Raw genomic sequence first — 24,523 nt, forward strand, 5'->3', positions numbered from 1 at the left:
CTACTTTCTGTTGCAATACAAAAATTCTAGGAAAAAGTCTTAGAAAGCAGAGTGGAAAACCAGTACAGTTGACAGGATAACTGAGCATGTCTGCCACTATAACTACTCAATTTAAAAGCTCACAAGATAAGTCTGTTGCTAGAATTCACAATGATAGTTGCTGAAATATTGTGTGACTTGAGTTCAAATATAAACTAATACTTGAAGGTATTGTGTATGTCAGCTGGGAGCAGGAATGATTTACATAGTGACTTTAATAGTCACTTTAATTTGATACCTGTTTGTACAGCTTTTCAGCTACCAGAACTTCTAAGGGTACCAGAATGGATTTGATTTTTATATAGCAGTTGAGGATGGGGGGTGTCTGGTGTTTTGCCAGAATAGATCTTTCATTGATAAAGCTGCTCTTCTCAATAAGAAATCTTCCCTAGAGCTGTCGGTTGTTTTGTGATTTATTAATCAAAGATGCATTGTCTGACAAAATCTATTTGTAGTTTTATGTTGAATGCAGCAAATGATTTTGGACAAAAAATATTTCTTCCTTCTCCATTTCATTTTCAAGAATGGAAAAATTCTTCAAAGTTGATTTTGGCATTTTCCATTTCAAAACATTTTAAGAGCAAATTAAGTTATGTAAAATAAAACAAACATGAAAGCAAAATAGGCAATAATTCTTTGCTTTTCTTGGTGTGGTTTTGGTTTTGGATGGACTGGAGACTATTTTGGTTTGTTGAGCATTGTTCTCTGCTTCCTTCTTTCCTCCAAATTTACTCATTGAGCTTGAATGATCAGTGACTCACACTGCTCAAAGGCTGTTATTGTCGTATGCAACCAGTTTTTTTCTAAAGGACTTCCATGAAACTCAATCTTACATCATTTCTGTGTCAGTAACACAGATTAGGACGTTGACAGGAACTTTAGGGTTATATATAGGCTAACAGGGAGAAATTTAGATAGTTAGGCATGTTGACTTCAAGGTGGAAATTGGGATTAAAAAATAATCATGAAAATACCATGAATAGAAGATGAAAAACTTGTCATTGCTACTGTGTATCTGAAAATGGTAGCAATTTTTATTATATGTAATATTTTCTCAGAAGTGACAAGATGAATGTGATTCATGTAAATGAGCAAAATTTTTTTTCCCCTTCATTTTGAGTGTGGTCTTCTTGAACAACTTATCTGCCAGGTTTACTCAGGCTCAGTTCATTTCAGAGCCATTTAGACGACTATGTTCATTATGTTTTTTAATAAAATATTGTCAAATAATAGCTTTGAATCTGAAGGTTAAGTTGCAGTGATAGCTGAGCTGATATAACAATGCTGCCAAACAAAAGTCTTTTTTCTGCCTTTGTGCCTTCTACAACTCTTGCATAAGCTTGGTTCAGAATGGTCTAGGCAGCTGCAACTTACTAAATAAGCCATCAGCCCAAAAAAGAAAGTTCTTTACAGAACTTTACAGGTTACAGAGCTAGATCAACTTAGCACGAGGTTCAAAGGGCACCGAAAATGACTCAACAGTGGGAGGGATCACAGAACAGGATTTTGGCATACGGGGAGGAAGGAGGAGTTTACAATTTGAAGAGGATCTGACTGTATCTTTTGGTGGAGGTGAGCTATTAAATTGGCTCAGCAGTATGTAACTGTGGTTTGAGAAACTGGCGTGCATAATGTGTTTTTTCAGGATAATATTGGTGCCCAGAAATTGTGGTAAATTCTGCTGTGTTTTTTCCCTCCTCATATAAATCAAAACTAAATGGATCATTGGAGCTAGTCTATCCTCTTAAAATACTGCAAAGAATCTTCTTGTCATCTATTTCTATTATTTTACAGAAAATCTTGTCTTTTTTTTGATTGAATTGCAGAAGCAGTAGCTACCAGAACACGGCAGATGACCTCACCAAAAGCCAAGAAAGGCACAGCAACCAGGAAGAGAGTTCAGAAGTAAATAATAAATGGAGCAAAAAATTATGTTGCTCTTCAGCTCATCTCTGTTTTTTTTTTTTTTTCAGTTACTGTAGCACTGGAATCTATTACTTTCCTTTTTACATGATTACTCCTGTAAAAAAGCAAAAAACACCCTTGGACTGCTGTTTGTACCTGTTTTTTAAGAATAAATGTTTTATTAAAATATTTGCATAATTTATGTATGCTTTAGTACTGATGCAAAATTTTGCCAACTTTGAAGTGAGGATGCATTTTTATTCTTTAAGACATGAATTTGTGTATATAAAGGCAAACTAAAAGAAAGGTTTTTTTCTGCTTTATAATGTAGAAATCAGCATTAATGTAGTTTTGTTATGGGTACTTTTTAAGGAACTGTAGTGTATCTGATTTCTTTTAATTTTCAATAAATTCAAAAGAGGTCACTTAGATGTACACTCAGATGATTGGAGTTAGGAGTCTGAAATGATAGAGACATCTTTTAAATACTTCTCAAGTGTTTCAACCAAGAGAGTAAAAGAAAAATCACCTTTCCATTCTAGTTTGTTATAAAATGTTTAAACAATTCTTTGTAGGACAGGTACTGAATATTTTTTTTTTTTTGCATGGTGTTTGTATCATTTTCACATAATTCCCATTATCCAGAGTTTCTCTGGAAAGAAAAAAGAGACCAGAACTTCAGACATAAGGCCCAGGGCATTAAAAATAAAAAGAGAAAAAAGAAAAAAACCATGCCCCTCCTCAACCCACACCTCAGGTTTTTGTTTTATACCAGTGAAGAGGCATTATAAATGTGAAGAATAACTTTGTAAGCTATCTTGTTCTAGTGAAAGCCTGACTCACTTGTGCTTCTCTTAAGAAAATAATGGTTTACCTTTTTTTAATAGTCAAGAAACTTGTAAGCTTACAAAAACTTCTTAAAAGCACTTCATTTGGCTTTGGGTCTTCAGTGTTGTAAGTCAAAAAATGCAGTATTTAATTTCAGTGTGAAATACCATTACTTTTCGTTTAGATACAGCAAATACATATAATTAGGGCATGAGCATAATTGTCATCAGGGAGACTGCTTTATGAAGTTTGACAAACCAAAAGGAACCCATATGAGCCAATGGATTGTGTTTCCGTGCGGATGTCGAGTGTACCGCTCAGCTGATTGTATAATGCTTGGGTAGCTACACACTGAAAAAATGTGCTCTAGCATCAAATGCTAAATGAACGATGAGCTTATGTTTTGAAAACAAGGGTATGTGTTGTTTTCAAATAAAACTGGAAAAACATATTTAGAAATTGTAGTGCCTTGGCATTTTGTTGTGACTGCTCTACGGACTTGTTTTCTTAGGTATTAGCAAAGTGTGCCTGATGGCTTTAGGCATAGCATTCTACTTCAGAAGTAACAGTAAGACTGCTGAAACCCGTCGTATGTAAATCTCAAATCAAGCTTCTGTTTTAACTCATTTAATAATTTTGTTCAAAAAGTGTTGAACTATTCTGAAGAACTATTATCAAAAAAGTATATTGTATTCTCTTGTCTTGCATACTCAAAGCTAACATCTTTCTTTTATACTTGTTTGACATTTTAGTAGCTTGTTTATTGATAAACTTACTCCTTGAAAACTTGGAAAGAATATGTTTTCTTTTGATATTACCAAAACCAATTGCAATAAACAAATTTTTGCATCCCTGTTTTGAATGTTTGAGCTGCAGATTTCACAAGCTGCCCTAACTCTTCCCACCCCAAATTGTCTCAGAAAAAGTTCTTACTGGCAAGTGTTCTATAAATCACCTTCCGTTCTAGATGACTATTGTTTCAGGTCTTGTCTCTGCTCGCAAAAAACAGCATATAAAACTACCGTCTTCATGGGCACGAATGTCTCTGGCTCACAGTAAACTGCAGTGATGTTTAAACTGTGGGATGGCCAGGATGAGCCAAGAGGAAGGCTGTGATAATGTCTGCACTACTGCTGTATGTATTGCATAGAGTATGTGTTTGTACATGTTTTTACTGTTTTGCAAAACAGTGATGGGGAAATACACCACTTTAGAAGAGGAGAAGGGTGCAGTAGATTTTTGTTGACATCCCCATTTGAAAGTAAAGCCCCTAACACAAAAGAAGCAAGCTGCCTTTAGACTGCATTTACTGCTCTTGATGACTCCAGTTGTGTGTAAATATTAGAAAACAGCAGGGTCCTGCATTCCAAGAATCACTTGAGCAGTGCCATGAAGACAAGTGTCCTTACTGGTATTGTAGTCATACTCCCAAGCTCTCCTGCTGTTTCTAATCTGTGTGCACAGCCGTGAAAAAACTGGACTGACATTTACAGGCACAGCAGGGAGACACTTGAGTAGGGAATGTTAAAGACTCCGCTACCTGTGTTTCAAAGTGGCCACCATACATGATAAATCTTCACAGGAGAACTAGTCGGCACTTCAGCTGATGGTGTAATGAGGATATTGATAATGAAGCAGAGAATGCTTCTTTTACTGCTTGAACATTTTGCAGACAGATTGTTTATATATTTTTTTCCCTAATCTAAAATATCTGGAGAGAGAATCAAATTCAGAATAGGTATAAGTTATTTTTCAGATGGTGCTAGGTTGATAATCTTTACAAGAATATTTCCCAATAGCTCCAAATCAAATAATTCCTGATATCTGTTGCAGGTAGCATTAAGGGAGGGGGTCAGTTGCTTTCCTGAGTAGTTTGACAGACTTTACTCACTGTTTTGTCCCAGTGAGCTGCCAGATTTGGGATGCCATAATACCAGTAATGCAATTAGGTTTTCTGCACGTTGTCTGGTTGACTTCTCAGTTAAGAGTTTCTTTCCCTTTGGGAATAAGACTAGACAGACTGTCATTTGCTATTACTAATTCTGCTTAGCATTATCACTGGAGCTTTTTTGTAATTAGCTATCTTAGTTGGCTCTTAAATTTTAATAGCCAATTGAAGCTACATTTTAGCCAAGTTCCATATCTAAATTGCATTCAGTCCATTAACAAAGTTGGTTAAAAGGCTATTAAAACAAAAGCCAATATATGGTGGTTAGCACTTGCATGTTCGCAGCAGTAGCAGTACCAGCCTCCAATGAATATTCTCAAGAAACGGCACTTCCTTCTAGCAAAGGAAGTGCACAAAGGATGACCAAACTTCATTTTGGGAACAAAGGCTGATTATGCAGAGTAATTGCAGGAAAAAAATAAATGGAAGTGTGTCTTTTCTGGGAGAAGGTGGGAGAGACTTGCGGGGGATACAGAAGGGGGCAATTAATGGTTCTGCTCAGATTTGACAGGTTCTGGAAAAGCCAAATAAATGAAGTGATGTTTTTCTCCATTTCAGCTGATCAAAATTATTAGCAAAACCATCTGAAGCACCTTCTGGTGGAATTGTCATCTTGCTGAGTTTAGTTTGTAAAACATCCTGCCAGACATAAAAAAAACTGTAAGCATGCCAGCACATAGGCTCGGAGCACCGCTTCTCTAATTGATAGACCCTATAATTTTCTTTTTTTTTTTTTTTTCTAAAGACTATGGCTGGATACCTCAGCTTCCTGAGTAATTTAATGTAACATCAGTCTGAATTTTTTATTCCTAGTAGCACTTGTTTAAATTAGATTTTTCTCCTTTGTTTTCTTAAAGTGCAGACAGGAGATTAACAGCCTTTGGATTATGCTGTGGCAAATAATGTCTTTCTTAGACATTCCTTTTTTTTTTTTTTTTTTTGGATATCTTTACTATCTTGAGAACTAGATATTAATACTGCTACAGTTTCAATAGAGTCTACTAGTTGCTGATGTGTTGTTTCAATGGTGGTTGGCAGTGCCCGGTATGGGTGATGACAGATAAGCACCACTAATTTCATCGAAGGTGGTTTGAGGTAAATATCAGATTACATCTGGATAACCAGTTTTGCATATTTTTCTAGCATATATAGTGGGAAGACTAAATTAGTTTCGACAAGTGTACCAATTGCATTGTTAGACAAGACGTAGACCTGGTGCTCTTTGGACGCAAGCTGTATCCTGTTGCTTGTAGCTGGACTGGAACATCAAACTGGTTTGAAAAGCTCTCTGGCAACAGGTGCCAGCTCCTTCACTTATCGTGCTGTTTGGAGGTGCTGGACTTTTTGCACTGATGCAGTGAAAGGGAGAAGGAAGCTGTTTTATCTGTCTGAGGTTTGATTTTCCTGATATTCTTTTCCACAGACAAGGAGAAAGCAGGTATGGTGGCATCAACAGTTCTCTAGAAATTCCTAGAGTCCCAGTCAGGATCTTATGGGTAGCTTTATATAACTGCATGCTAATTCACATGCACTTTGGTTTTCTTCCCTGATATTTTCTAGATTGAACAGCTGAAGATTTAGAAGGTGAGTCCTTTGCTTCATTTTAGGCCTTCTTTATCTCTGTGGATGACACCTCTATAGTGAATTGAATTTTGCCTGAATGCAGAGCAAGCCAGACAGCTCTGAAAAATGCAACAGCTCTAACTGGATACCACAGACTGGTTTTCTGACGTCCCACACTTGCCAACATGAAGTCACCATCAGTATCACATCTGTATTTCTTTTTAGTTCTCTGTTTTCTCTCATGCCAACCTAAACCTGTCTCCTTTCAAATAGAAGCTTCCGCACCAGATTTTAAATGTTTTTAAATTCCTTTCTTGCACTTAGGTCTACTGCATAGAAATAGTTTAAGTATTTTCAAATGGACCTCAAGTTCCACAAGTGCCTAAGCTGCTGACAGTTGAATCCTGACAGCTTTTTTCTTCACCACTGTGAATGCTGCAACAAGTCAACATTGAGGCTTTGCATTTTCTCATGGATATCCCAAAAGGTAAAAGAGTTGTGGAGGAACTGTCATTGGATAGGAGAAAGATTGCCTCCCATATTTCTACCCCTGTCGTGGGAGGTCAGCTTTCCAGCCCTGCAGACCGTAGCAGCTGTGATAGATTTCTTGTAAGTAATGCTTGAAAGAAAAGTGATGAGAACACAACGAGACAGCTGTGAAGTACGGTAGAAGCGAAAAGAAAATACACATTTTTATGAATGTGAACTTTCCTCAACTAATTCCTTTTGCCAGACCACTCCAGACAGGAAGAAGCTGGCACAGTGGTAATCCGCATCTGCAGCTTCTGAGAGAAGAAAAATGCTTCCTTGGCAAAGGGAACAAAAAACCTAGAAAATTAAGGATTAATATGTTCATTTATACAGAAGCACTATGAATACAATAACATGAAATACAACCAAGGAGGATGCATTTAGAAGACAAAAGAGCCCTGGAAGGGAAGGTACTTAGCTTTGTTCAGAATGCAAACTATAACATGCAGTTCTGGGAATTGGTGAATTGCACAGCAGAATGTTAAAAGAAATTACTTGCTACCACAAGAAATGCACGATCTGTGCCTTGAAAACCTGAAGGTACTTTCCTTTTCCTTTCTGCCAGGAGAGGAGTGGAACACTGGATCTACGTGAAAGTAAGTAACCCTCCAGCTAATTTTTTAGATCTGCTGCTAAACCTGAGCAAAAATAGTTTTCCTAATAAACTGAATTCCTGTCTGAAAACAGATATATCCATAAAAAATAAAAATGCCTTGATGCTTAGAGTCCCAGTAATCTCCGTTATGGGGCTGTTCCCTTGGAATGGTGAGAGTGGGTCTGCGAGAGCAGCCGTGCGATCCCTGACTTGTAATAGTGCTTGGTGGGAGGCACAGCGGAAGGTGCAGAGTAAACAAACAGTACCATAGTTAGGAGACAACGTGTTGATGGAAATATCTGGGCCTGGTCTAACAACTACTAACTTCTGTCAGTGACAAGAGCTGATCATCAGTAATTCATAGACTTAAAAAAAAAAAAAGTTTAATTTAATTGGTGTTGTCGAACGTGGAAGGAGGTGGAATTTAAAACTCATCCAGACCAGGTGCCGCTTGATACACCACTTTACAGACTGGCAATACTTTTTTGCCTCTGTTATCTTCATACATTAGCTGGTTCTGTGTGTGGCAGGGAGTTATCTCACTGATTGCTTCTTTCCCTTCCTCAAGGCAAAGGCCTCCTGAAAACAATTTTGAAACTTGTCACCTGTTTCTGGCCTAAGCACAGCACCTTTTCTCTAAATCCTGCAATTAATTTAGCAGTAGGTGCTGAAAAGAAAGGGGAGAAACATGCACGTGCATTTCAGAAGGAACGGTAAAGAAACATTGAATTTTTAGTGTTTTTGCAAGATGATATGACTTCCTTGCAGAATTATTCGATATTAGAGCAGATAAAATGCAGATAAAACATTTGAATGCTTTTTTATCCCTTCTCTACAGAGGAATCACTTTCATAAGAGGTGGTAGTTTGAGGGTATTTCTGAACGGAATACTTTCTCTGTGTGGAACCTGGTCTGTTTCGGGGGTGAATTCTAGTTCTTTATTAGGGAAGCCTGACTTGGTAGTGCCCAAAGAATCGTTTGAAGCCAGTCAGAGCTGCAGGTATCCAGTATCTCTGAAAATCAAGGTTATGTTCCTCTAAAAATGTACTCCTTGTCTGCAAGGAAGACAATGATACTTTTGGCTGTTAGCACACTTCTGAATTCTCCTTTAAGCATGGTGATAGAACCAAAGCTGCAAGAGATGCCTGAACAGGGCATTGTAATTCATAAGTGAAATTGCACGCTGCAACATGATAACTGTTAAGAAAACCCACAGCACTTGTACTTGAACTTGACATTCCTTGATTAACTAAGGGTACTGTAACCAAGGTAATGACGAACCACAGGAGTGAGAAACAAATTTATTGAAATGTGTTTGTGTTTTGCTGTGTTCTTCACAGATTTTGCATGTCAGCTTTTTTTAAAACTCTTTCGAGAGGTGGTTGTCTTCTTACCCATCTGCATAGCACCTGGTGTACTACAATGTGAGATGTGGACTGCTTATGGCAAGATGAATTTTATTTATTATTTTACTTAATTCATGTCAATATGCTTTTTCCTTTTGCCTTCCAAGGGAATTTTTGGGATATTCCAAGAAGTACTTTATCTTTATTAGACTAATTATTTAGCCTCATTAGTCTAATTATTAGCCTTATTAAAGTGTACATTGCCCTGAAGAGCATTGAAAACAAAGAGCCAGAGGAGACCTGAGGCATTGGCAGGCATTGGTGCAGGCCAGGGCACAACAGACTGTTGTGCTTCTAACTGGGGAAATGGGATTGCTGTTCTGGACAGGTTCTCTGCTCCTTGCCTAGGGATGAAGATTCAAGGTGTGGACTTTTCCTACAACAGCAGTTTCTTCATTGCTTTCTTTTCATCATGTCTGCCTGGCAAAGCAAGGTAAATCCATCTAGCTTCTTTCCTTCATCTGTCGCTTGCAGTCCTGCTCAATCTGATTTTTTCCTGCTTTCGGTGCAGAGAACTCTAGGTGATACGGGAAGCACTGCTCTAATGAGACGTGTGCAATGTTCAGAGCCCTGTGGAAGCAGAAGAGTGAGTCCTGCATGGGTACTGGGGAACCCATTAGGTCACTGCGGGTCAGCTTGGTTTCCCAGCTTGGCAAGGTCTGTGATATTACACGGAACCCTCAAGAGGACAGGAACAGTGGACAAGTTCTGCACTCTGCCTTAGTTTCCATAACTCTGTTCCTCTTTTGCGTCCCAGCGTCTCCTCAGTCCATCCCTTTGTGACATCTACAGACACTGCTTTCCCCCTTCCATCCATTTTTCCTCTACTTCTCCCCACAGCCACATCTGAAGACTTATCAGAGAAGCCAACAGTTCACCGTGTTTTCTCCTCATGCTGTTGCCTTCCACAATCCTATTTGTTTTTCTAAAAGACACTCAAACTGGGAATGAAAGAATTGTACCGAAGAAGGGATTTCTTCTGGAAAGCAGTTTTATCCAGATGCCAATTGCCATATTACTGTCTGATGTTCAGCCACCAGAGTATTCCTTCACTCTGCAGGCATGATAATTTTCTGTGGAGATATACTGTCTTGGTATGGCTTCTCACAAGTGTTTGAGTTTCGTAATGCCTTAATGTTCCCCAAGGGAGAGACAGCATAGATTATAAGTCTCTAATTATCTCGTGAGTTCTCAAGTATCTAGATGGGAAGATGGACAAAGATTTTTGTATATTGTCTCACGTTCCACTGGGAGCTTATTTGCTGTGGAAACCTGCTGAATGCATGGATGGCCCGTGTAGGTCAGCAGCAAGCAATGGAGACTATCCAACATCTTAAAACTGCAAGTGTTAATTCTAAATGGAGAAATTCTTTAGAGCAGTGCCAGGGGATATTGTGCCCAACAGTTGATCAGCCTAGTAGAACACCAGCCAAACAAAGATCTGAACCTCTGGTGGCAAAGGGACTTGCATCATTTACTGTCTTGAGAATGACTGCCTGCTCATGAAGTGGAGCTTTAACTGAGAAACAACGTTCATTAAATACATTGTTCATACAGAAAAAAATAATGAATCTCTATTAAGATTTCTGTTCTTTTGTAGCCTTTGTCACAACCTGAAGAAGATATCCTTCTCTGGACTGGTAAATTTCAAACTCTGCTCTAATAGGTGCATTCCAGTTATGGGCAAGAACATACCTGCTGTAGTATCACAAGCAGTGACATGTTTCTAGTGCACAATCTGCTGGCAATTTATTTAAGCCCACAAAAGACTATCAGAATTGCTTACCTATATATCTTATAGCAGAATTTATGGGTATTTCCAGTAACCTATACTTGTACCAACTCTAGTGGTCTGTTTTTCTCCAATTTATGGTGATGTCCCAATGGCTGAAGAAGACATTCATCAAGAGAAAGCTTAGAGAACTTATGGTAGGTGGATGGGAAAAAGGCACACTAGGATATCTGCACCAGAGATGCCTGGCTCCAAGAAGTCACAAATTCCAACTATTCCATGTAGGCTTCCATGTCAGCACCTTTGCCTTTGATACTAGTCTTGTCCTTGGTGAATCCAGCCTATTTGACAAAAGGAAAGTGAAGAAATTTAAATGATATTTATCATCGTCCCCTTTGCAGCTGAACCCAATTTACTGCACTAGCACTATCATAGGATGCACTAGAAAGTATTTCATCCCTGTCATAACTTCTTCCAGGTCTTATTACAGAATATGGATTTCTTGCCTTGTATTTCTCCAGGGGAATCAATCAAACAAATGTGATCAAAGCCAAATTTTCTACGTTAGATTTCAGTGGTAGGTTAGTCTTGATAATTAATGAAGCACTATTAAATGTATTAAGGTAAACTCTTCTAACATTTCCAACACATTTGGAAACAAATACTGAATTTCTGAATGGAGCCCTTCTTCCTCTCCAAAAGCCTTTTTTTTTTTTTTTTTTTTGGTCTTTCTGGCGTGTCAGCCCAGTCTGAGCACTGAAAAAATAGTGGGAGAATAAAAGTTCAGTGTGTCTTTGATCATTCAGACTCTGCAGAAACTCAGGGCAAATCATTGCTGCTTCTTTCTGTTTTCAGAACAAGGTTTTTGAGAGCAGTCAAGTTCAGCAATTACTATTTTGGAAATTTAAACGGATCACCAAAATGCATTCATCTTTTTGCTTCCTCCTCATCAAAGTATTTGATTACTATTTGATGGTTGGAGGACATCACAGTCAGAAACCCTTTGCCTCTCACTCTTGTATCCTTTGCAAAGAAGAAGATGAGTTCAAGACCTGCCCCAGAATTCATGCCTACTTTCTACCTCCTTTTGAGAGGTGGAGGGGTGTTAGGAGTTGTACATAGCTGTACTGAGGGCATGCACATAAGTGATACCGAATGGAATTGAACTATTTCTGAAGTGTCTAACAGTACCTCTGATGGGAAGCACAGTTCTTTTAAGAATTAGGGCATGCCTCTACAGTTCTTTGCTATGGCAAAAATGAATAAGTCAGTAGATTAAATATGTAAAACATATTTAGTTTTGCTTCACATTAGCGATGAGGGTATCCTGCATAGGAATTTATTTTTACATTTAGGATTTCTTACAGTTGGCCTGTTTTACAAGAGTTAAGATTCAGCTTATTCTCTTTCTGACTTTTGTGTCCTTATCAGCAATGACATTTTATTGATGAGATATAAATATGAAAGGAAAGTCTCTACAAGCTCAAACTCATAAAAAAGAGCTTTTTTAAGGCTTTTCCCCCGTTAAGCTGTTCTGTCCTCCCTACCCTACAAAACAAGCAAGCACTAGAAGAGAAGAATTAATCAACAGCAAACCAAGTGATATAAAGAGAGACATTATTTTTCACGTGTCCTTTTCAGAAGGGTAATTGAAAGAGACAGAAGTCAACTAAATTTAGTACACTAAAACAATGTACAGTACTGAGAGTTCCCAAACCTAATGGATAAAATACAGTTCTTTAAACCCTTCCCATTGCAAATCCAAGGAGCAAGAATAAATACAGTAGAGGCTTTATATCTAGAGTTGTTATTCAATTAACTGTAAAATAATTCCAAAGATAAAAAGATGTCTTTAATGCTCTGCACAGTGTGGCTTCAAATTGAAATTTTTTTTATCATACAAAAAGTTTTCATCACCAGAATCTCTCTTTCCTTCCTTGTTCAGGCATTTAAAAACCACACTCAGACTTGTCAAGTCTTATACTCAGAGAATAAGACTCATTCAGTTGATTCCTGTCTTGCATGTTTCTAAAGATAGGCTGGGTATCAGTCAGGGAGTAGATTCACATTGCAACTAAGCCATCTTAGGGGTGCATGGAATCAGTAGCACAGCCCCACTTCCTTTTGCTGCTTCCTAGCTGTGTGTTCCTGCCCCCTTTGCTGTGCCAGCATGGTTGCTCTTTTGAGTCTGTGGTGAGCTAGCTAAACCTGCAGAGGGTACGGCCTGTCTGTTAAATTAGGATTTGGGTTTTTCTTGTTTGCTTGTTTTTGGAAATGAATTTTAAAGACTCTTTTCATCTAGGAAATAATTCTTTTTCCCTGGCCTGTATTACTTTAATATCATCTGCTACTGGGCTGATGGAAAACATTCGGGCATTGGCCTAAAGGAGTTTTTGGGCAGCTCGGAATAACTGTCCCATCCTAAGAGTTCTACATTCCTTTCTCAGAAATTCCCTTGTGCCTTCAAACTAGCCAAGTGCCTGATCAAGCTGCATCTTGCGCCTCATCACTGATATTTTCCTATTGAGAAATATACATATGTAGCATGTGAAAGTCAGTTATGGAAAGCAAACTTTCACAGGCCAAAAGAGAAATGAAAAACCTGCAATTATCTCCATTTTCCAGTATTGCTTCAAGTAGTGGAGCCTCAAGAATCGCTAGGCACTGTCACTCTTAGCCTGGCGCTTGCGCTACAGTTTGATGCTCTCCTTGTCACCAATTAAGTAGGTCACAGGGTTAATTCTAGAATGTCCATTTCAAGCTGTTAACTTTGTAATCAGAAGAAGTGTTGGGTTGGAATGTGATGAACTGATTTAGAATAATTTCCAGGGCTGGCAAGATGCACATGCTAACCCTCTGACTCCAAGAGACATGCAGTGGAAACTGTTTATATGGAAAGAATAATCAGTTTGCTCCTAGACCATCCTTTATGGGTTCTCATATTCTAATAAAGCTACACTCATACAATAGGTGGATTTGATTGTTCATAAAATGTACGACTAGTAAGCCTATGAGGTGGTCATGACATCGTCTTTCACTGTAACGTTGAAAGAAAACAAAATACACATCCTTTCATACAAAAGCAGTGGCCCCCAGGAAAGCATCTTTGTGTTGGAAGGATAATAAGAGCCTTCAGAATTTTAGGCCTTCACCTAAAATGTGCATGTCTGAAGCTTTGTGTGTTATAATTATGAAGGGAAGGTATTCTTCCCACAAGTCTATTACCTGTTTGAGAGAGAGAAATTACAAAGAATGTGGAGGATAAAATCAGTCTTGATGTTTTAAATAGTATTGACTTGGGACTCTAAAGATTTTCATGGACTGCTTGATAAAGTAGAAAGAGACAATAGAGAATTTTCTACATGCTGGCTTTGCAGAAACATGTTCTATATTTGATTGTGTTATTGAGTGCAGCAACATAGTATACAAAACATTTAGGATCAATAATGATTTTGTATGTCTTTCTTCCAAAGAACTCAATCTATTCTACAAACATTGAGTCTCACAGCCTCAGTAGGAGGAACTCATATCTAGGAACTAGGTGCCATCTTCCTTTTAAAGACAGGGAAACAGGGGACCAGAAACACTGTTCAGATTGCTCAGCATCACATGCTAAGTCAGGTGCTAAACTGCATATAAAATCCCCAGCCATTACATGTCACTTCCTCTCCTGGTCCTTCATACAAGTCCTGAAAAGCATTTGCTCTTGATTCATTGTCCAACTAAATTATTTAGGGGCAATGTTAATATCCTATGGAGGCCTTGTGCAATAAAACAGCCTCAGTCAACTCAGTCAAATGTAAGGATGTGTCTGTAGTGGAATTTATACAGCTTCTTCTCTAAACTCCTTTGTCTGCCAGAAATGAAGGCTAGTGTGGGTACGTATGTCTTGAATTATTTGTCTTGGTCAGTTGCTTGTAAGTACCAGTGGCTGCCCTGAACTCATCATCTAGCCTCTCCTGGGCTGGGAATCGCATTAATCACCTTAAGATGGCAAATGGATGTGCTGTACAAACCAAGCATTCATGTGGCTCCCAATTTACCAGAGCCTTTTAACATTTAAAATATAATTACCTGGGCGGACAAGAGACGGTTGACTGACTAGGTTGTGTCGTCACCTTAATTATAACGCTAGAATTCCTCTGGTGTTACAGAGAGCAAAAGTTAGCACATTTCTGCCTCCTTGTCTGAAGGAAACTTCCTAATGCTTACAGCAGTGTGCTGGGAGTCACTGCTGCTGCGTTCAGTGTCTGTCTCTGTCGCTGAGACTTGCTTAAAGAACAGGGGAAACTCATAGTCTGCTTCTGGGAAGTTCTTTGCACTTTAAAGATGAAGAATCCTATGCAAAAGCAAATTTTGATTGCTTAAATTGTAACAATTGGCATAATCTTTCCCATTATGTTCCTGAAACCTTCCGCTTTGTACAGGTAGGGAAATGCAAATAGCATTTTGAGGATCAGGTGTTTTCTAAACGATAGCTATTGTTTTACAGGATGCTGCCAGTGCACCATTAGTAAAAGACCAGGTATATTTACCATTTGAAATAATTATTTACATTTTGTCAGTTTTGTAGTAACACTATAATTGCAATCAGTTCATCAGTTTGTGGGATGAATTCAAACTGTATGTTCATAGAGGGTATTTTCTCAAAATGGGAAAATAACAATGTTCATAATATATAAAAGAAATAGAATTCTTCTGTTGTTTTCACAAGTTCGATTTAAATGGAAGATGTTTTGTAATGGTAATAAAAATAGCCATTCTTCACTTTCTGGGGGTAGTGAGGGGAAACAAAACTGGTGCCTACATCTGAAATTTCAAGGGGAAAATGAGATTGTCGGGAAATGGTTTGAAACAGATGCTCAGGTATTGTAAGGAATGCAAACTACAGTGTCCAGCATTCTTAGGTCCATCAGTGTTGAATGTAGCCTCTCCAAGTAGACATCCCAATGCTCTTTTGTATTAAGTGTAATTAGCTCATTACAGAAATGTGTTCTGTCTTTATCTTCTCACTGCTTGCTATAGCAGCGTGGGAAGAAGTTGACCCTTCATGTTACCTTGTATTTTAATAGCTTTATATGCAAAATCTCCACTGCTTGTTGAATTGCCTGCTTGAAGCCAGCTATTGCCTGTCATTAAAAGCAATTTCTCAGGTTTCAAGAGCATGTCACAGTGGGGTGGTAAAACCAGGAGATAGTACAGCCATAATATTACTGTATATAGTAACACATGTAGAGAATATTATACAATCACGCAAGGTGATTTTTTTCTTCCCAGAAACAGAGTTCTAAGATCCAATTGACAAATCATCACAGAATGCAGTGTGTCACTGCTCATGGCTTTGCTCAAGGACAGAGCAAGGTTGGGAGCAGTACGACACTGCAGAGGAGCCCAGGGAAGTTTAGGGGTGGGATGTGGGGCCAAAGCCTGAGGGAGACTAAAGACAAGTTCTACATCCACCACTAGATGGGCAGTTGCTGACGCTCCCTTCTCCCCCTTCCTTGTGATTTGTGCACAGCAAGGCTGGGATTAAGACATGCAAAGCAACATCCTGCCTGGCTGAGGCCATGGCCATGGCATCTAGGGCATGCTGGAGGTTGCAGAGTCGAGTATGCATGAAGCTTGAGTTTCATGTCACATGCAAAGCAGCGTGGGCTGCAGAGGAGTTGGGGGGTTGTGAGACCAAGGGTGGCAGTGGGAGGTGATGCCTGGGGGGCTCTGCAGGTCCCTGGGAGCAGTGTACTGCCTGAGATTTGGTGATTTGAGTGCTTACAGTGAGGCTCAGTCAAGAATTTGTTGCTGTAGAAAACCTGGGTTCTTACGCACAGAAGAAATCCTCTTTGCTTGGGTTACAGCTGCTGCTTAGCTCCACCTCCAAGTCCATAAAGGCAGTTGAAACTTCCCAGTGTTTTGATCCTCAGCTCAGGTCCCATAAACACACACTAGACCTACATCACAGCTCTGGCTTAGAAACTGCCAAATCTTTTAAAACTTTATGAAGTTATAAACATATATAAACTATATATGCACACTGGAAACACTCCAGTTACGAGAAGCATCTGAGAAAGCACATGGCAAACACACAGCCAGTTACTTTTTTAATATATATAAGCTATAGGTTTGCTTTAGAACTACAGAGCTCCCACCACAGTGAATTTGGGAAGCAGGCTCGCGTGACTTAAGGCAGACCTATTTCTGTGTTGGAGAAATGATTTCACAGGTATTTGGGGGATTTGAGGGAAAGGTAGAAGAGTATTTCATGTTAACTAAAAGTGGCTCCATGTATTTGAGCACCTTATGCAACCAGCTTCCCTAAGTGCACAAAATACGTAGTTGTTATCCAGAGCACCGACTGGATCTGAGCAGAGCCCGCGGATTTCCATTTTTGCCGCCATGCTAAATCTCTTCAATTTATAATTTATTTTCCCATACATATTTATGTTCTGCAGCTGCTTGTAAATCCACTAAGGAAAGCCAGTTCAAGCCTCCTTCTCCACAAAGAGCATTCACAAAAATGTAGCCATGGGCTTTTGTCCACCTAAAAGTTGTTTCAGACATGGGCACCTCTGTTATTGGTGAACAACCTGCTGGCCTTTAGTCTTATGTGCCACATCTCAGATAAACTAAACAGTGTATTTATCTAATAAATCTTCACATGTTCAGGACTCAAAGTCAGGTCCCACAAATAAACAACAGGCCTTGACTGACTCGGGTGGAAACTGGCAATGTAATAGAAAGATGTTTTAGTAAGTTGAGGAAAACCCAAAGAGGGGCCATCGAGGCTGAGTGATTATATTGAAGGGAGTTCATACAAAGCTGTCAAGAGGCGATGTGAGCAGGGTCTACAGAAAACTACAGCCACTTGCAGCCATTTTGTGGTAACAAAAAAGAGGAACTTTGCCAATAGGTAATTCAGAAAGGAGTTAGAAATTGTTTTCAAAGTAAAATCATCTTTAAGCAAGTGAGGTCTTATTCTCCCATCAGAGGGAAGGTGATTCAGTACTGGCCAGGCCTCAGGGCCCAGACTGGGTTGCAGTCTTCATGAACCCTCTAGTAGGGAGAGTGTGATTGTGGACAGGAGCTTTCTTAAAGAACTGTGCTTATCATGATTTGGATGTTTGTTTTTCTTTAAAGAATATTTGCACTCTCAGTTAAACTTCTTTGCTTCTTGCTTCTCTCTTACATTACCTCTGAAAGGTTAACAGGGAATGAGCTCCACAGCCAAGAGACTTCAGGGAGAAAGGGGTCCTGGCGGCCCGCAAGGGCTGTGGGCCCAGTGCAAGGGCCCGGACAGGCAGAGTTCTGGGCTCTGCTGGCTGGACCTGACACCTGGCAATGCTTTTCAGAGGCCTTGTGACAGAAAGAATAAGCGATCTATCATCACTTATCCCCTCCTTTTGCCTTCCTGTGGGAGCCTGAGGGGACAGCAAGTGAAACATCTGAGACCAAGGGGTGTCCGTGCAGGTGTGGGCTGAGCGATGACCACAAGCGTGCCATTGGAGGGCAGCATTGCCCAGACACAAAGCCGGACGCCTTTCAGCATTGCCCTGCGCATCCATGGAGGGGATCCTTCTTCTGAGGGCCTCCGGGTGCTCCCTGGTTGGCAGGTGGAGTGTCCCCACCACCGGCCTGGGAGGCCTGCGGGACACCAGGCTCACGCAGCCTGCACGATCACCGCTCCCTGGGGAACGCGGGATTCTGCTGTCCTTGAGCTAGCTCATTTGTGTCTTTTGTCTTCCAGTGTCTTCAAAAGATAATTAGAAGGAGTTGGGGGCCATTTGCTCAAGTTACTTTTAATCCCCATGGTGGCTGTAATGAAGTGTGTACTGCACATCCATTTTACTAAAGTAGTGTATAAGGACACACTTCACTTGCTTTCCCTCTGCAGATGAGAAAGGACAGATCGTTAAGGAAACAGGTATGCTACCGTATTTGAGCCTTCAGACAGATCCCCCAGCCTAACTCCTTTGGAAGAGCTGCAGGCTGAGTGTTTGAGACCTTCAAGACGTTTGGTGGGGGCATTTAAAGTGCTTCCTTTTCCCTCGGTTCGGCTCCTTTTCTCTCAGCATTGGGGCACGGTCACACGGTTTATCTCGGAGCAGACAGATGGCCTTGGTTACCTCCTTAGGCACACCGATAAAGGCATGCTAGTGAGGGGGAGAAACTTCCATTAGAGGAAATGGGGTAGAAATTGCCCTTACTGACAAACAAATACATTTCTGAAGGCTCCCACTTCATAACGCTGGCAGGTGCCATTCCCTCATGGCTCAGGTGGGGATTGGGGATGTGGGTGTTTACTTCCACATGCCACCTGGCCTGCCTAATGTGTACCTGGGGCTCTTACTGAGGACAGACCTCTTCACGCTCAGATCCTCCTTTCCCAGTTCTCGACTGCCCAGAAGGCCAGTAGTTGCAGCACACACACGGATGCATGTTTGTTTGTTGTTTCCTGAGAAATTGTTGTTTTGTTTGTTGTGTTGTTTCCGAGCTGCTCTCCGTGGAAGCTCTGTCCTGTGTTCACTCGCAGAAGAATCAGTGATAGGGATTAAAATCAAGCTCTTCCCACGTGTCAGAGGAGTACATAACTCCCAAGCTAGAGTGCATTTTGATGCTGAGATTACACTGGAGTTTTCAAGCTAGATATATTTTATATAACATAATTATGCAGTTTTGTGTTTGAGATACCCACTCAAGTTTCAGTCTTTGATCTAGGAAATGCTCATTTCCCAAAGTGGAACAGTGTCAATAGGAGAGACTCATACCTCAAACAACTTTATTGCTTTAGAGGTGGGGTGCTGTCCTGGGAGACTGAAAACCAGGCTGTTTACTTCAAAGTAATCTACCTAAGTGTGGTGATTTTTGAATAAAAGACAGGGGTGAAAATGAAGAAAGTTGGCATCAACAGTTTCATAACAATTTTGACTTGCATTTTCTCTGCTTTTTTGTTAAAAAAAAAAAAAAGTTACCAAATTGATTTGTTTCAATGCAAACAAAATGCATATTTTTTTCTTTGTCATGGAAAACTTAGAAATGTATATGGTCTGGATCAATTTGATTTTTTTCCCTGTTCGTCTTTTATTTTGGTTCACGTGGTAAATACTTTTTTTAAAAAAATGATTTAAGGGGTGCAGAGATTCATTGAGAATAAACCTGTTCATACTTTTACTAAACTTTGGTCACTGGACTTAGCATTGTATCTCAAAGTTTTGATTGGCATGACAACAAGATAATGCGTTTTTGCCCTTGGTGACTGATCCGACATCTGCTGGGAGGGAAGAGAATTACATTGCTTTTTCAGGTCTTGCATATATACAGGACAGAAACGGATGCAGACTCCAGGAAGGAATAGGAACGAATTCTTAATGTTTGTGAATCATTTGCTTTTATGTTATCCTTAATTTCTTCCCCCAGGTTTCTTCATGTCAGGACTTAGTATGCTGAAAGTATTAGGGCTGAGGTAACTGAGGAGTGGATGCTCTTGCTTACCATGAAAGCACCCCACTGTTGATAAGATTTTTCTTCACTGTTCTGCAATTCAAGGGAACTTTAAAGCCCGCATATGTAAATGACCAGAGTAAACTCTGCATGACTGTTTAGTGAAAGGAAACCTGTTTGCTCTTTAGTATTTTATAGCACTGCTGAATGGATGTAAAAAGAGAACACCTCATACTTAGTTGTCTCTGTAGGACCTGAAGGAATGGCATAAAGCTGAAACAGGGGAAATTTGGACTGGGTGTTAGGAGAAGTTTCTTGTCCGAGAGGGTGGTTGGGCACTGGAACAAGCTCCTCAGGGCTGTGGTCACGGCACTGAGCCTGACGGAGTTCAAGAAGCATTTGGATGATGCTCTCAGACATGTGGTCTGATTTTTGGGTGGTCCTGTGTGGAGCCAGGAGTTGGACTTGATGATCCTTGTGGGTCCTTTCCAACTCGAGATATTCTATAATTCTATGAACATCTGCAGACAAAACAGTCAGCATGCACTGAGAGCATATTTATTATAATCATACTACTACTCAACTACTGTGTCCATTTTCATAGTAAGGAAAAGATATTCTCCTTTAGGAATTACTGGGGTCAATCCATTGCACTATGTTGAACTGATGGTAGCTCAGACTAAACAACTTTTGTGGTCCTTCATCCCTTAACTATGATGAGTAGCTAAAATCTGCTACTCTGAGTTCAAAAAAATGCCATCACTGTATTAAAACATTGGAGTGATTCACAGGAAAGCTTTTGAACTTTTGATTATAATGAAGAGCTCATTCAGAAAACAGCAAAATTGTTTATTTTGCAGTGAGAACAAAACACTTTCTCTAAATTCCCCAAAGAAGATTTTCCTGTGGTAAACTCAGCCAGGTGGGATCTCAGAAGGAACAGCAACCAGAAAGCAATTCCTATGATGTTTAGACTTGAAGTTTGTTGCTTTGCAAAGTGCCACATAAAAAAATGTGTATTTTCAATTAGGTGTCACTGATGAAGCATCTACTGATTTGAAAGCTTGCAGTGCACTCTAATGATGTGTTTTTAAGTTCTGCCATTGTTATTTCAGGAGTTAGTGCTGATTTCTTCTCCACATTCCCCTATGGCAGCCTTAAATGCCTTTAATTTGCCATGAAGCATGATAGGTATCAGTCTATTTTCTTCCTTTCTCGCTGTATCTCAACTTGAACTGAGCTTTTGGTGGGCTCACCCCATGCTTCCCTTAGTATCACATTTAAGGCGTCCAGATGGGGTGACAGAATGGAATAAGACACCAGCCCTCCATCTGTTAAAAAAAAAAAAAAAGAAAAAAAAAAAAGAAATGAAATACAAGGTTTTATTGTTCTTTAAGTAAGAACAGATACAGTCTGTATGTCAAGGCCAAACTATATGCTATTAAATCTATCCTTTGAAGTCTTCCATTGGGCTGACCAAGGACAGATGGTAAACTGTTATCATTTGATATGGGATTAGGTCAAGTCGAAGTTCAAGTTTGAAGGTAACAGTGAGAGTCTCAGTTCAGCTGTCAAATGTATTAGTTTATATAATGAATAGCACGTAGTCAGCATCTCTGCTACTGTTCTGCTACTTTAAAAATTGGGAGATTTATTTAGCCACAGATCTCTGCGCTCTTTAGAAGTCTAAAATGGCAGCATGTATAGCTAACTTAGCTGATTATTAATGCAAACTTTATTCTTTTGGAGAAGAAAAAAGTTTAGGATGTACTGGCCTAAAATATAATACATTTTTTTGTATCTGGCCCATACATTTTCAGTATTCGCCTTTGTGTTTCTATTCTCTTTGCATGTGTACTGAAACCATAATATTGTTATTGGAGGAACTGATTACTATTATCAGATGTAGGGAAGGCTGTAGAACCATTTCGTTTTTTACACTTTATTTTCACACCCAAATAATGAACGAAGACCATTGACCGTGAAGCTGAAATGCTGCATATATGTCAGGCTGTCTGCTCTTTAAATTTGGCAGAGCAAATGAACCTGCCTCCTTCTTGCCTTAAAAAATTCCCATCAAAGGTATTTAGAAATAGATTTCACAGAACTGGCTGATGTTTGCCATATGACACATGCAGAGGACCTTAGACATAATTTGGAAGCAAGCAAAGTATTTAAGTGCGTGCCATTTGAAAAGCTGAGACAAAACAAACTTTCAAGATCTGGTCATAATCTACAAGTAATCCTGTGGCAGCCTCGTGGCTTAATAATATGTGCTGCTTAAAGATGCTCAAATGACTTCCTAGAGAATAGCTCTTTATATCTCTATCTCGTCTTTTTCTTCAACTCCTCCAGAAAAAACTCGGTGAAGGGGAAAGTTATGTTAGGTGTGTTGAGGCAGAAGAGAGGAGCGATAGTTATGCAGCCTGACAGTGTGAGGTGCTGTAAAGTCACAGAAGAAAAACGTGGTACTGCAGCATAGGGTTTGTATTTCAGGTATATAAGTCAAGAAAATTTTTAAAAATCTAACATTTCTCTGGTACTGTTCACTGTATTATGGGTACACACTGACTTCTCTTCTCCATATGACATTTGTTCTTTTATGTACTTATTACATATGTTAATGTGTCATGTGAATAAGTAAATATTGCCAGAAAAGCAGGACTTTTGAAGTTGTGACACTTAGTGCTTCATCACTTGACATTCAACAGCTCTTTTTAATTTTTACAGTTGGGATGATGTGTAGCTGACTGTAGCGTTATACTGTGTTAGTAACACATCCAAACTAAAAAAAGAGACAACCCTAGAACTGTTTCTGGTTTACTCTCAGCTCGAAGAGGTTTCTGTCTAAAGGCTCAGGACTCAATTCCCATTTGAACAGATTTTTAAGCTTGGTTGGAGATGGTGGGAAAGTCACTTCATGCCATTTCTCCTGTCCCCTGGAGTTGGTCTGGCTGCAGCCTGTGGACTTCCTCCTGTCACAAAGAATGCAGGAGTCTCAGTGAGTATTGCTGAACTTAGAGGCTCAAATGCGGCACCGTCTCGTCTGCGGTGTCCTTTGCTGTGCTCCTTTCCTCCCCTGCTGCCTGCTTTGTAGTGCTGAGATGGCAAACCCCAGGCAGAGTGACGGCTGAGGGCTGGCAGGCAGACAGGTACCGCGCAGGTGACAGACAAGGCGTACCGTGGCCCTGCATGCCTGTTTTTTCTTTAGTGATCTGCAATGTATTGCATTCTATTTGACCAGTCTCCTCCCTTGTACAAGACGTAAGTAGCAATTTTTTTAACTCCAGACTGATAAATCTGGAAACTTCAGCTCTGCAGACTGTTCTTTTCCTTACCCGTCCCCCCGAAGTAGCTTTATACATGTCTAGGAATGGGGATGGGGTGAATGCAGCAGTATCACTTGGAGAAATATTCTCTGGAGGAGAGCTTTGAGAATGTGTTGAGCATTTCAGCGAGCCTTTTCTCACTTCAGTATAAGCATTGTGTAATTACCATGGACTGCAAAAACGAATAACTATGACATCAAGTGGAATGAGGCTAGGATCTATTTTCCAGCCATGTTTTAATGTCACTCATCAAGAGCAAAACATTTTCCCTTAGGAATGCTGCTTTTTTCCACTTTCTTTTTGTTTAAGTTCTCACAAAGCTTACCTGATCTATACTCCCCACTTTAATAGGAAGAAAGTTTCCATTATACACGGCCACATAAAGGAATGCTTAATAATCAAAATCAAGCTGCCTTTGCTTGGTGTATTTTGGTATCCAAATGTATACACTGATGTATACACTGATGTATACAATGCTTCGAGGTCCTCCATCCTCTTACCTTTGGTCCTTTCTGTTTGCATTTTTCCTCACGTTTTCCTCTTAGCTTATTTGAGAAGGGATCCACAGTCTGCCCAGTGTCAAAATACTCTGGTTCCTTCAGCTTCATTTATCTGAAACAAGTAGTTCCCTGAGACTTTAACTAGTGGCCTGATGGGTGGATCGAGAGTAGCCCTGTGGAGAAGAACTTGGGGGTGTTGGTTGATGAGGAGCTCGATGTGATCTGGCAGTGAGCACTTGCAGCCCAGAAAGCCAGCCGTGTCCTGGGCTGCATCAAAAGCAACATGGCCAGCAGGGCAAGGGAGGTGATTCTCCCCCTCTGCTCTTGTGAGACACTACCTGGAGCCCCCAGCTTAAGAAAGATGTGATCCTGTTAGAATGGGTCCAGAGAAGGCCACAAGGATGATCAGAGGGCTCCTACGAAGACAGGCTGAGGGAGCTGGGGATATTCAGCCTGGAGAAGAGAAGGCTCTGGGGAGACCTCATAGCAGCCTTCTAGTGCCTGTGTCTCAAGAGACCTGGACAATTCCCAGAGGCTGATGTGCTCCCCCAGAGGCTCCCCATAACACACAGGAAAGCATAATCTCCTCAGGCTGTGAGGTGCTTGGCTCATGAAGGTAAGACCCCCCAAAATGTGGGAGTCTCTGTATGTCTTTGGGGCATGTCTCTGTGCTCAGCACGGACTGCCTTTGGATGTTTGCACCAGGACAGGC

The 24,523-nt window shown here is 40.1% G+C and overlaps 1 protein-coding gene across 3 annotated transcripts in view; it reads left to right on the plus strand.

Moving 5' to 3' along the window:
* VRK1 (VRK serine/threonine kinase 1) overlaps nt 1-3,625 on the plus strand; it is a 33,940-nt gene extending 30,315 nt beyond the window's left edge. For all 3 annotated transcript variants that reach the window (XM_080594316.1, XM_080594317.1, XM_080594318.1), the window contains one exon: nt 1,866-3,625. In XM_080594316.1, coding sequence (XP_080450442.1) covers nt 1,866-1,948 — 83 coding nt within the window. In that variant the 3' untranslated portion in view covers nt 1,949-3,625. The remainder of the gene's footprint in view (nt 1-1,865) is intronic.
* The last annotated feature ends 20,898 nt before the right edge of the window (nt 3,626-24,523 follow it).

The sequence above is a fragment of the Anser brachyrhynchus genome (genome assembly GCF_964034855.1).
Source record: "Anser brachyrhynchus genome assembly, chromosome: 5".
Lineage (NCBI taxonomy): Eukaryota > Metazoa > Chordata > Aves > Anseriformes > Anatidae > Anser > Anser brachyrhynchus.